Source organism: Oppia nitens, unplaced genomic scaffold (assembly GCF_028296485.1).
Source record: "Oppia nitens isolate AA-2021 unplaced genomic scaffold, nextdenovo-longstitch-racon4-pilon3 scaffold5_pilon_pilon_pilon, whole genome shotgun sequence".
In the NCBI taxonomy this organism is placed as follows: Eukaryota; Metazoa; Arthropoda; class Arachnida; order Sarcoptiformes; family Oppiidae; genus Oppia; species Oppia nitens.
In genome coordinates this window covers 3,670,549-3,684,153 of record NW_026533243.1, presented here as the reverse complement: position 1 = coordinate 3,684,153, position 13,605 = coordinate 3,670,549, and the positions used below count along the sequence as shown (strand labels likewise).

Sequence of the window (13,605 nt, the reverse complement as noted above, 5' to 3'; positions counted from 1 at the left end):
TTGTACAAAAAAACTTTTAATTAGTTTTATTTGTCTCTTTGTATGTCTTTTGGTTGCTTTTAATTGCGATTTCCTTTTATTTTTATTTGAGCCAAAAGCAGATGCCATAAGATTTGGACAATTTTATTGCGGGCCATATGTTTGCCATTTGAAATAACTTCAATAACTAGCGATTTATGCGTTCAAAACAGTTATCCATAAAATTTTCAAAACCATATTATATTTCTTAAGCTATCGTTCGGTCAGTTTAGCATAAGATTTGAAACATTTTGCAAAACATCTTTACTGATAAACATTAAGAGATCAATGAAAAAACTAACATTTATTACTTAATTTGACATTTTTTAATGCAGACTAATCTTTAATATAGTTATTAATATACTGTATATTATACATTACCAGATTGTTTTTGTGTTGTGTTAATAAAAATGAGTGATTTTTTATTTCCTGGCGAACGCCTCCTAAATGAAGTGATGAGCGAACATCAGGGAGAGTTGATGAGGACAGGTATGTCGAAATATTCTATTAATTTTTTAGTAAATTACAACAACAACAACAATGTCTATTTGTGGTTTAACAGGTAGTCCTAATATAATATGTTCGGCACTTCCATCCCATTGGAGATCAAATAAGACACTTCCGGTTTCATTCAAAGTTGTTGCGTTGTCCGAAGTATCGGACGGAACTATAGTGACAATACGTGCGGGCAATGATGAGAACTGGTGTGGAGAACTCCGGAATGCTTCGGCTATCATGAAGAATCAGGTGGCAAAGTTCAATGACCTTAGATTTGTCGGCAGATCCGGCAGAGGTATGTCCACTAGTCATCTGATTGACATTTAATAACACTTTTTTTCTTAACATATAAGAAAATATATTCATTTAAATAGTTTTAAAAGTTTATTTGTATGCTTATCTGTATAATAAAATTAATAATTGAGTGAATTGAAATTATTTATGTTTAAATTTGCAAAACAATAGATATTGTATGACTGGTTGAGTTGAGGTTAAAATCTTAAGCCAATAATGAGGTTTTTTTTATATCGTTTATCTGAAATAAATCTATTGAAATATATTGAATATATGTATGTATTTTCTATTGTATTGAAACCTATATCAAGTGATATTGTAAGTGCTTTTTTGTGTTTGGTTTGCAAATCAAACTTATGTTTTAAAGTTTATTCAAGTTTTTTGATTGTCGATTAATGGATCGTAACAGTCGATGTCAAGCAATGGCATAGATATGTATTTAAGACTCAAAACGCTTTACTTGTGTTTTATAGCACTTAAACACACACACAAAACACACATACACACATACACACATACACACATACACACATACACACATACACACATACACACATACACACATACACACATACACACACACACACACACATACACACATACACACATACACACATACACACATACACACATACACACATACACACATACACACATACACACACGTAGCCCATCATATAAATGGATGCAATCAATCAGTTACTGAATTTTCACTCATGACTTGTTTGCATATTTTATGGTTTTTCTTACCAAACTTAAGCAAAGCTGAAATATATTAGTATTGAAATATTGAATATATAGAAGTAAAAGAATAAATATAAGAATATGTTTATTATTGATAGAATTAATTAATTGATTAGTTTTTATAAATAAATAATATTTTTTAAAACTATTAAATATATTAAAACTTTTTAAATTATAGGCAAAAGTTTTTCATTAACCATAACGTTGAGCACAAATCCGCCTCAAATAGGCATATATGCCAAAGCTATTAAAGTGACAGTCGATGGTCCCCGAGAGCCCAGAAGCAAACTTAGTAATCAATTTTTAAAATTTAATTTTCTAATTTGTCCCCCCATTATAGGATATTACAAATATGAATAAATCCATTACTTTTAGGACATCAGCAGCATTTAAGAGCATTTGCCACTGCTTTTGGACATCCAAGACAACCATATTTTGATTCCCGAAGTTGTGGTATTCCTTCCATTTCAACAAACGAGTGGCGTTTGGCCGCACAGGCGGCAGCCGCACATGTGGCCAGACTTCCGGTTACAGGTCAGGGTATGCATTTTATTTGTAAATTTCTTATAATTATTACAGATTAATATTAAATTAACAGTAATAGTATAAAAATATAATTTGAATTATAATAAAAACTACAACTCTATGAATTATAGAAATAACTCCGGGATTACAGCTATCGACTACCAGTGCAGCAACCGATACATGGAATACTAGCTCTGCATTTACCACACATTATGCGACAACTGCTGCCTATTACATGACTAATCAATCAAATTGTAGTGATTTTCATCAAAACCAATTGATTGATAGCAATACAACTATATATAACCACAACTCAAGTGCACATCTTAGTGATGTTCATGAGGTTAGACCTATCACTTGTTCCACAAGTCATTTGACAAATGAAAGCAACAGTAGTAGTACTGGTGTTAATAGTAGTCATAATAGTAGTCGACTCTCAGATCTTAAGCAACGCTGTGAACTGAGTTCTCCATTAAAAAGCACTTCCGATATAACCAAACCAAACACAAACATATTAGGTATAGAAATCATTATTTATTAATTTTGAATTTCATAATATATATCAATTGACAGTAATTATATTGTAGTAATTATACTGTATTATTATTATTTTATTATTATTATTAGATACAAATATCAATCCGTCCTCATTCACAGCACCCACATATCAAAATACATGTACTAGTAGTGCAACAACATATATACCATCCAATTCATTGTTAAATCATAACTATTATGGTCCGACCTGTGGTCCATCAGGACAGTCACAATCGCTGTCATTGTCATCACTACCCCCACTACCAAGTCTTCCCTCTGGGAATGGCTCTAATTTAATGTCTTCGTTAATATATCCACCTCTGTATTCATCAAATTCAAGTCTACAACATTTAATAACTAATCGCACAAACAATTGTGAGAATAATCTAAATGATAATTATTTTTATGGTTATAATCATAGTTTTGGTAATTATCTAAATAATTCAAGTTTAGACTCAAACAATAGTTTTACTAATAGTGACACACTTTCTGTTTGGAGACCTTATTAGTCAACAATTTTAATGATAATCAGTTGTTTATTATAAATTAAACAAAACATTAACTAATCTTATAATAAATTACTCAATCATCATATTTTATATTATACATTCTATAATATTTAATAAATATTTTTAGTAAATGATATTTAATAGACTGTATTATTAAGAATTTGTAATTATATTGGAAACTCATGTATATTTTATTTACATATTTCAATTAGTATTGACATGTAATAAATTTATAATAAATTATACTTTATATTATATAAACATTTATACATTTTTAATTTAGTATAATATTTAGAATAAACAATATATTATAACTTGTAAGAACATTCAATAATAATATTAATAAAAAGATTAAATAATTTAAATAACATTTTGACACCACTATAATACGGTAATATTTGACTGTTATGTTATATAAGCTTAGAAAAGCAAAGCAGTTATAAAATTTATAATTAATAACATATAATAAATAACATATATTAAAAATAAGCCAATTTCAATATTATTGATTTTTATCACAAATAATATCAACCAATTTGGAAATCCATTCAGAGATGCGACCCTTCAGTTGATTATCTTCGCTGAATTGGACCAATAATTTGATTGATGGCTCAAATGCAACAATTAATTGTTTGAATTGTGGTAATGGTAACGATAAATGAAGATCTATAGCGTTAGATATTACTTGACTCCACAATTCATTGAATGCCTGTGTGTCCTAAATGATTATAATTATAGTAAATTAAATACAGTATGCATTTTATACTAAACTTGCAAATATTATTGACAATAATTATTATTATAAATATAAACCTTAAGAATAAATTGTTGGCTTTCATTGTCGTTATTATCAATATCTTCATTGGATTTATGTTTACAATTAAAAACATATTTTTTAGATTCAATGGTTTCGCTAACATTTTGAGGAATAGGTGAATGATGTGACTTATATTTTTTGTATTCAGTCATCATTGAATCCATTTTCGTTTCAGTTACCAATGAGTACAACTTGACATCACTATTATTATTGACAAACTCTGATATATCTGTTTTAGTATCATCTGAATGGTTCTCTTCGCAAATTACTTCTTCAGACAGTTCTCTAAACATATTGTTTGTCTTAAACGATGCAATAATGCTTTGAAGTTCTTCTTTAGACTGTTGAAGTAAATACAACGGTTGACAGCATATGTCATCAATTGTCACCCGTTTCTTAATATTTGGTTTAACTCGTTGTGCGTAAGTCTCACTTAATTCAAGCAGTGATTGTCCCAAATGTTGACAAAACTCTTTGTCATTACTGAAGAATATATCAACCATAAGATGAACTGACCAAACAAGTGATGAAAACTTATATAAATTTGAGGGGACATCACATCGACTAATTTTTTGTATTAAAAACTTTAGTCCCGGTTTTGAATCAAAATTTAATGATATACTATTATTAAGTATAAAAAATTAAGTATTATTTTCATGTTATACATTATATTAATACCAGATATCTATTATAATATTGTATACCTATAGGTGTGATCTAATAATCTTAACAAATCTCTGCATTGTTTTATATCCATTGATAATACACTAGGTTTTGGTGAACCATCAATTGAATCAATCAATTGATCAATGTTTGCCATCACTGGTCTTATTCCTATAAGAAGTAGTGAAGCCATTGTTTGCAATATAAGCCAATGTGATGTTAGTTGTATAACTAAGACTCTATAGGTTATACTATTAAAATAAGTAAAAAAAAGTTTAAATAATATATATTTTTTCAATGAAATTAACACAAATAAAAGTCACAATTACGTCAAAGGCTTGTCCTCCGCATTGATTAAGAAAATAAAGGATCGATTGTCGGGAATCGTGGAAAAGTCATTTGCATCAACTGATGACCATTTGTTGGACTCACTCGATATGGTTTGCTTTCTTTGTGCGTCCAATAGGAATATCTGTTGCGCTAATCTACATAATTGTTGATTGTCTTCACACGAATTTCGCTTACAAATCACTTGAATTTGATCCAAATCTTCAAAAAACTTTTCGCTCTTATTATTGAAAATATTAAGCAATGCTTCCAATGATTGTAATGTCATTTTATGGGCAATTGTTAAACAATCAATTGTTATTTGCCATAAATTGTTGTCAAAATTATCATAAACTGAGAGCAATATATGCCTAACATTTTATTTAAAATAACATACATATAATATTACTAATATTTAATAGTTAATTAAAAATATATCTAAATTATTGTTATTTAATACAAACCTAATACAAGCACAGCTCAATTTGGCGATAGACTCGTGATATTTACCATTCAATGTCTCAATGTATACCAATAGTGATTGTTTGAGCATTAAATCTAAATCAACTATATTGTCATTGTCTTTAGATTTTAAGGCTTTAATATTATGTACGATTAGATCAGCTGTCAGACCATATAAATGTCTTAATGCTGAAAGTCTGTACTCTTTCAAACTGCTGTTATCCTCAACACTGTCTGTCGTAAGAGTCTCGTGAGTAATGGTTTGAAGTGTTGGTATCATTATATGATTTGCACAATAAATAGCAAAATTAGGACCTAAAGTATATATTTTTTTTTAAAAATAAAGTGGTCTAGGTAAAAAGTGCACTCACCAGGTATGTCAACTAAATTGTTAAACCAGTAAAATATCATTTCAATTGCTGTCTTTTGATGTTTAGGCTGACATTTTTGAATTGCTTGAAACATCTCATCAATTAAAAGAAACCAAATGTGAAGTATTTTGTTGGGTCTGTCTATCATATCTAAGGTTATGTTAGAATCAAGTTCTTGATTAAGCTCTAAGTTTGTTGTATCGATAAGTCGTTTGGTGTCTAGTAATTTGTGTGATGCAAATAGAGGACAGGCAGGCATTTGATACATTGAACACAACATTGACGACAATTGATTTAAATATTTTAATGAAATTATACACAAATCAGTTGTTTCTGTAYGATTTTCTCCTAAAGTAAATATAATTATTATTGTATTACAAATATTTGAAAAACAGTAATAAAAAATTACCAATTGTTAGGTCCAATTGATTGACAAAATGTAACGGAGTTTTAATAAGTTTAAGAAGACATAAGAGACAATCGACAACAGCGTTGGCCAACACTTGAAGATTATTAGTGTGAAGAAAGGCCTCAAATATATCCAAAATAACTCTTAATTGTCTAACTCTTTCTGTTTCTTGTTCTAAACAATTAACAGAATAAGGAACTACTTGTGGAAGACGTATACCTCGAAGGGCACCAAACAATGGTCTCCAACCTGACCTAATGTCTTCAGTGGTTCCCTCGACAAACTCACAAATTGAACTAATGATTAACTCTTGAATATCTAAGTCAACCATTTCAAGAAGTAGTAAGTTTTCAAATGGTTTAAAAAGTGCTTCATTGAAGTGAAAATGTGGTAACTCGTTGTGAACCGAAAGAAACACATTAATTATGTCATGAAGAGTAGATATAGATTTTTTGGCCACAAATGGATCGCAATGAGAGGCTGCTTCAGTTAGATGAGTGGCCACTACTGACCAACATTTCATAAAATGTAATACCGGTCGACCACTTTTGGCACATCTCAATATGACATCACTCAAGCGGAATAACAAAAGAGATTTTCCAGAATAGGAAGCGACAGATGTTGTCTGAAATAAATTGTTAAAAATCATATAAATGTTAACTAAATTGAAACATACTTTAGAAATAAGTGATAGTTGTTCGCGACTACAAAGACATAGTTCAGTTAGAAAGCCATGAAGTGATTGTAGATTTAATTTATTGACTGCATCTTCAAATAAGAGATCCAAACAATGGGACAGTATATCAATCACTTTTTCTAATTGTTTATCCTTTAAAAATTTAATTAATTAATTATCAATTAAYTATTAAATTGTTTAAATAAGTCGAAACATTATTTACTTTTAAAAGCTGATCATTGGTTTCGGAGATCAAATTATTGATAGACGTCTCGGTATTAATCTCTTCGGACTCATTAATGCCTGGCATTGAAGTCGGGATAACATTTGTATCAAAATTAAGATAAGGATCAGTTTGTTTTGAGGATGATTTGATAAATGATGAGATAGATGTTCGCGTACTACTCAATAGTGAGGAGTGTCGGGATGTGAAGTAATTGTGCTCCAACTCCATGATATACTGACAGCTTTTAAATACATATCTCCAACACGATTGACAATGACTGCCCATTTCAAGCCCACAACTTAAAAGTACCTGTCATTTGACAATTATTTACAATATTAAAGTCAGTCATAATTTGATTGCAATTTGAAAACAATGAATACCTGCAAACTTAATACATGCGATGTGTGTAAACTTATAGGCAAACGATTTTTAATAACTTCAATAACACTTCTTTTAGTAAATGAATGTTTGACTTTTGTGTGATTTTTTTCATTATTTATCTCACATTTTGTGTCGATTACCGAAAGCGCCAATAATTGAAAAATTGTATCACATCTCGACTGAAGAGCTAATTGGATGCATAGTTTGGCTGCTGTTTGCAGTCCATCCAAACTGCATGTTATCTGTCAAACATGAAATCTATTATAAAATTACTTAACTTTATCTAATAAAAAATAATACCATATTTTTCTTATTAGTTATAGCTTTGACGTCATTAACTAATAGTGTGTTTAATGCAATAGCATTTGATAACTCATTAGAGCCACAATTAGCCCGAAAAGCTGTCCCAAAGCAGCCAACAATTGTATCCCAAAAGGCTGTTACTAAACGTCTAACCAATTTAAAAGCTGCATTAATTTCAGCCTCTTTTTCGGGAATACTATGACACGAAACGGCTCTTTCGAGGCGTCGGTAGTCTGATAATTGTTGGGCACCCGGTTCACAGCTGTCTAAYCCATCTATATCTTTCAATAGGTTTATAAGGGCAGTGTTCATATATTCGTTGTGCTTATAACCAGCATTTTCAAGTAGATTATCAGTCAATACTATTTGGTAGAGCTCTGCCAACCAGTGACCTGATATGTAGACCAGAATACCACTGTTGTGAATATCATCAATAAATTCTTGCTATTATCATAAATATCTCATTAATTATTTGATAGTATTATCAAAAATTATAATTAATATTATTAATACCTCAGTTAAAGGAATACTTTGACACATATTTGAATAAAAATTGCTATCAATTAACTTTAAATTAAACAATAATGTTGAATAAGTAGATAAATAGATGCCATCGCTATTGATAATCACAGTATTTGAATAATTTTTTATTTCGCCATTATGTCCATCTAAAAGCTCTATATATTCATTATATATATAATATATAATTTAGATAAATATTTATAATTTAAAAATAATTTTACATAAATACCGGAGCAATAATTGGATGCAAATTCTTGTAGTGCGTGGTCGGCCTCTATTGATGTACGCATTGTTAACAATTTAGGCAAATAAAGCTTTAGTGTCGTCGCAAAACTTCTGGCATTACTTCTTTGAAGATGAATATCATCGTCACATGTAATCATAGGTTCCCTATCTTCGCATTCTTCAAATTCTGGTCCTTCAGTACAACTGGTTTTACTAAATGACGAAGAATTCTGATATTCTCTAACTTCTTCATAATTAGTCGAAAGACTTTCCATTTTTATAAATTTATTTGTAATTTCTTTCTTACGATTAKTACATTCGTCGACATCATTATTAACAATAGTTTTAGATTTAATTGATATCTCATTTTCTTGACTATCATTATCTTCAAAATTGTCATTTTCGTTAGTCTGGCTCTCAGTATAACTATCTGTTGATTTTGAATCCATAATTTCTTTAAGTCTTGATTTGAAAAATTCAATTTTAAATTGTTTGATATTTGTTTTGGCAAAYAATTCTTTTCTAATATTATTTTCTTCGTTATCTCTTTGCTTATCATTTTCACWCACATCTTCATTATTTGTCATTATATTATTGCTATCAAAGCCAACGATTCGGGTCTTTAAAACATTGATCGGAACTTTTGGCTGACATTCATAATATTCATCGATTTGATGGACGTCTGTGTTTCGTACGTCAAATCCTTCAAAATCTGCTAATTTCAATGTCGGATACATTTTATTTATTGACTCAATTAAATGAAGACTAAGATATTTATTATTTCCATTAGTGTTGCATATAATAGACAATGAATGCAAGAAAGCAACCAATGATGAGATGGCCATCAATGAGATATCTATGTCTGAAGATAGACTGCATTCTTCTAAAGAATCCATTACTCTTTTTAATCAAATCAAAAGCATATAATATATATTATTATTATTTTAAAATAAGAAATAATATAAATAAATATTGAAAATACATATGCAATAAGTCTAAATCCTTAGATCGGGAACTCTTTCCAAATACTGGTTCAACAAATGTAGCATTTATTATAAATGATGGGATTTTCAATAACTATATTAAATAGATTATAAATATATAAAATTATTATTAAAAAAAATTATTATATAAAATATTATAAAATTTATTCATCAATATATTATATATACAGTATATACATATATGTAAATACATGTATGTATATATAAATATATGAAAATCAAGTACAATGTGTAGCACCTCTTTCATCCATTTAAGAGCATCTAATCGCTGACTAACGGGTGGATAGAGTAATATCCGATGAAATAGTGACTCCAATGCTGGTCTCAAACAACTTATTTGACCAAAAAGTCTAACCAATTCAGAAGTAATTCTGAAAAATTATTTTAAAAAGTAATATATATTTTATATATTAATAATAATTTTAAAAATACTTTAGAGTTTGACTGTACTTAAAAATATGTCTTTTATTAAGAGGTATTGAATCGACATTATTGACTGATTGTGAGCCGCGACCCATGTTTTTGGCATCACTTGCTTGCGTTACAACCAAATCATTCAAATGTGTTGCCGTTAAGTATGTCATTATATTTGGAATTATTTGCTGCCTATTGATTATTGAAAATATTATATATAATCAGTAATTTTATATACAAATATATATTATATTAAATAATAATTTAGTAAAAATTAATTTGTTATTAAAGATAATAACCAAATGAAATCTACGAGCGTTTCATTAATAATATGAGAATCGTTAGGAATGGTTATGAAGATATAATAAATGCATTTTAAAAGCACTGCAATACTGTTAGTGTTTTGATTAAAAACTTGTAATTTATTTATAATCACATTAAACAATGTAATGATCTCTTCAACAACTTCTTCATCATTATAATCACTATTGTTATCACAGTTGTTAAGACAATATTTGATGAATTGATGACACGATTGACTGGCTGTCGCCTCGATTCCCAAATAATAGTCATTTAGTTGATTGGTTTGATTGGATTGTGCGCTCAGTTGACAGCATATCTCAATGATATCTCTTATGTTATCAATCATTATCATCGATGGTTTATTACAAATCATTTGTAATAAAATGGACAACAGTTCCAATTGTGACGGCTCTTTGAGTGCCTGAATCACTGATGATATACATTGTATTACTTGTGATGGCAATTGCTGTTCTTCTTCATCACCTTTTTAAAAATAAAATAAAAATTGTGTTCAAATATACCAATTAATTATATACTCACAGCTAACATCCCAATAGATGTCTTGTCTAACAATTATTTGAAGTCCATTGACAGCCAATTGTGTCAGTTTTGTCTCTTTATGGCACTCAAGACATGCTTTGAACACTTGTATGCATTTATGTCTGACCTCATCCATGGGTACTCTTATTAGACAACTTTTATCACATATTATTTCTGTTGACAATAAGTGATAACATTAAATCGTATAAAGTATTAAAAAATTATATTAAAAAATTATTAAAACTACAAAAATATATAATAAAATATATATATTCTAAAATTAATGATTAACAGAATAAATTTTTTAAACCACCTTGCATATTTCTCAAATATTATTTATATAACGGTAATAATAATTAATTATATATATATAACTCATTATTATAATATATATATAATTTTTATTTAGTTATATAAATTAAATTAAGATATAAATAAATTTAATGATAATATCAAACATAAAAATTCAAGAATTTCAATGACAGACCTAATGCCTGATGTGATAGTGATGTGATTGACGACAACTTTGATGTCTCGCTTTGAGACACTATTTTACCTAATATTTCGTCCATTTGTCAAACAATAATGTAATATAATTTTGTAAATTTATATAACAATTAAATATTTGTCATCAAATATGACACAAAATATATAGTTTATATGCGAAACATATGGCAATACTATACAGAATTGAGTGAATAAACCTATCGATGAATAAAGTGATGCTTTTCTATGCTATGCATTGCTATGGAAACTATAGAAATGTTGTATTCATTGATAAAATAGCTCTGATTTATGGCATTTCATAATATGTTTGACTTTTATTTAGTATATTATTATCAGATGTATTGCTAATGCATTACAAAACTGTTATACAATATGTGTGTCAAGTGTTTAATGATTACAATGTTATGACTTATCATATAATACTGTATAATGTATTTCATATAATATAATGTTTTATAAATTGTTAATAAATTAATAACATTTATTGATTGTAATGTCGACTTCAATGGTTAGACAGTGCACCACAAGTGTCACAAATGTGATACGTCTGTTGAAAACTACTAACAACTACTTGATGGACATGAATGGCATTATGAGGACATCCAGTAAGACCACAAACACCTCAATATATTAACTCATTTATTCATTTGAAAGGCAGACACAAATCAAGTGGTGATCCTAATGACGATTACATTAATTTGGTCACAATTTATGATAATAACGTTAAGAAAAATGCATTGAGAGAAGATAATTATCAACGGGAAATAGTTGACCACTTGGAGCAACTGAACCGTAAACTAAGGGACTATAGACCCGATAAAAAGACAATTATGAGCCGATTGTGGTCAACACCAGTCAAGAAACCAAGAGGTCTTTATTTGTACGGATCGGTCGGTTGCGGCAAAACAATGCTTATGGATCTCTTCTATGAGAACTGTTGTTTGGCCACGAGTTCCAAACGACGCGTCCATTTCCACTCTTTTATGATTGACTTTCATACCCGTAAATCATTCATTGATTAAATCAATGTATATCTCATACCATCACATCATTTATAGTGACAATAGTTGGTGTCATTTATTGATTACAGGTGTCCATAAGCTCAAGAAACAACATCAATCGGATCGTCGTTTTGATCCAATTGCAAGTGTCGCTCAGTCTATTTGCGACGATTCATACTTATTATGTTTGGATGAGTTTCAGGTCACTGATATCGGCGATGCAATGATATTAAAATTGCTGTTTAACCAGTTGTTTGCTAACGGCATTATAATGGTGGCCACTTCTAATAGACATCCCGATGGTATTATTTATTTAAAAAATTATTGATATCTATAGATATACAGTATATATACTGTATATGATTAACTTATTTCACAGATCTATACCTCAATGGTCTTCAACGAAGTAATTTTCTGCCATTTATTCCTTTACTAAAGAATAATTGTTATGTAATATCATTGGACTCTGGAATAGATTATCGACAGAAATCATTGCCATCCAAACAAATTTATTTTCTGTAAAATTAATAATTTGATAACAATTTGATTATATACTGACTAATACTGTATTTTAAGTAAAATTTTTTGTTTAACAGTATAGAAGAAGACGCCGAAAAAGAATTGCAACGAATGTTCAAAATATTGTCGAGTCGTGAGAACGACACGATTAGACCAAAAACAGTGACAATCAAAGAACGTAACGTAACATTTGCCAAGACTTGCGGCCGAATAGCTGATTGTACTTTTGATGAACTGTGTGATCGCGTCAGTAGTTACAGTCTTTTAGTTACAATATATGGCATTATATGTCTCATCCATATATTATCTAATTTTATAGCCTTTGGGTGCCATTGATTACCTAATGATGTCTCAACTGTTCCATACAATAATTATAAGAAATATACCACAAATGAATTTATTGAAGAAAACTCAATGCCGAAGGTTTATAACACTAATCGATACATTATATGATAATAGAGTTCGCGTCCTGTTCTCAGCACAAGTGCCTCCTAACCAACTGTTCTTAACCGATAAAATAAGCCATGAATTAGATTTGGAGGACGAAAGCCGCAAACTTATGGATGATTTAGGCATACAATTGGGAAGTGTAAGTATTGATAATTTTTTTAATTACCGGTAATTTAAAGTTTGAATCATTTATTATAATCATTAATTGCATCACTTATAGGAACACTCAAAAGCAAATATCTTCAGCGGTCAGGAAGAGGTATTTGCTTTCGAGCGAACCATATCTCGAATCACTGAAATGCAAACTAAAGATTATTGGAACTCAAGAGAAATCTATACATAATTTTTTTTTCTATAAAA

General features: G+C 29.2%; 3 protein-coding genes across 4 annotated transcripts; 2 read left to right on the top strand and 1 right to left on the bottom strand.

Moving 5' to 3' along the window:
• Positions 1–405: 405 nt before the first annotated feature.
• LOC128961503 (protein lozenge-like) lies at positions 406–3,054 on the top strand. The gene is made up of 7 exons (XM_054307749.1): positions 406–507; positions 581–811; positions 1,733–1,846; positions 1,930–2,094; positions 2,211–2,597; positions 2,707–2,991; positions 3,038–3,054. Exons 1-7 carry the CDS (start codon positions 429–431, stop codon positions 3,052–3,054), a joined length of 1,278 nt encoding a protein of 425 aa, XP_054163724.1. The 5' UTR covers positions 406–428.
• Positions 3,055–3,627: 573 nt separating this feature from the next.
• LOC128961502 (brefeldin A-inhibited guanine nucleotide-exchange protein 3-like) lies at positions 3,628–11,340 on the bottom strand. Its single transcript, XM_054307748.1, has 20 exons — positions 11,256–11,340; positions 10,769–10,942; positions 10,225–10,711; positions 9,962–10,117; positions 9,750–9,882; positions 9,490–9,584; positions 8,504–9,407; positions 8,274–8,435; positions 7,758–8,204; positions 7,457–7,699; positions 7,074–7,385; positions 6,851–7,003; positions 6,175–6,799; positions 5,766–6,113; positions 5,566–5,709; positions 5,397–5,514; positions 4,935–5,303; positions 4,647–4,856; positions 3,939–4,563; positions 3,628–3,843 (listed from the first exon to the last, which is right to left on the bottom strand). Exons 1-20 carry the CDS (start codon positions 11,338–11,340, stop codon positions 3,628–3,630), a joined length of 6,006 nt encoding a protein of 2,001 aa, XP_054163723.1.
• Positions 11,341–11,677: 337 nt separating this feature from the next.
• Positions 11,678–13,602, top strand: LOC128960968 (putative ATPase N2B). 2 transcript variants are annotated; one of them, XM_054307156.1, is made up of 8 exons: positions 11,678–11,880; positions 11,930–12,277; positions 12,366–12,578; positions 12,656–12,682; positions 12,752–12,794; positions 12,873–13,041; positions 13,115–13,384; positions 13,466–13,602. In XM_054307156.1, exons 1-8 carry the CDS (start codon positions 11,769–11,771, stop codon positions 13,586–13,588), a joined length of 1,305 nt encoding a protein of 434 aa, XP_054163131.1. In that variant the 5' UTR covers positions 11,678–11,768; the 3' UTR covers positions 13,589–13,602. The 2 variants fall into 2 exon arrangements, with proteins under 2 accessions (XP_054163131.1, XP_054163130.1); XM_054307155.1 differs by having other exon boundaries at positions 12,656–12,794.
• Positions 13,603–13,605: the final 3 nt, after the last annotated feature.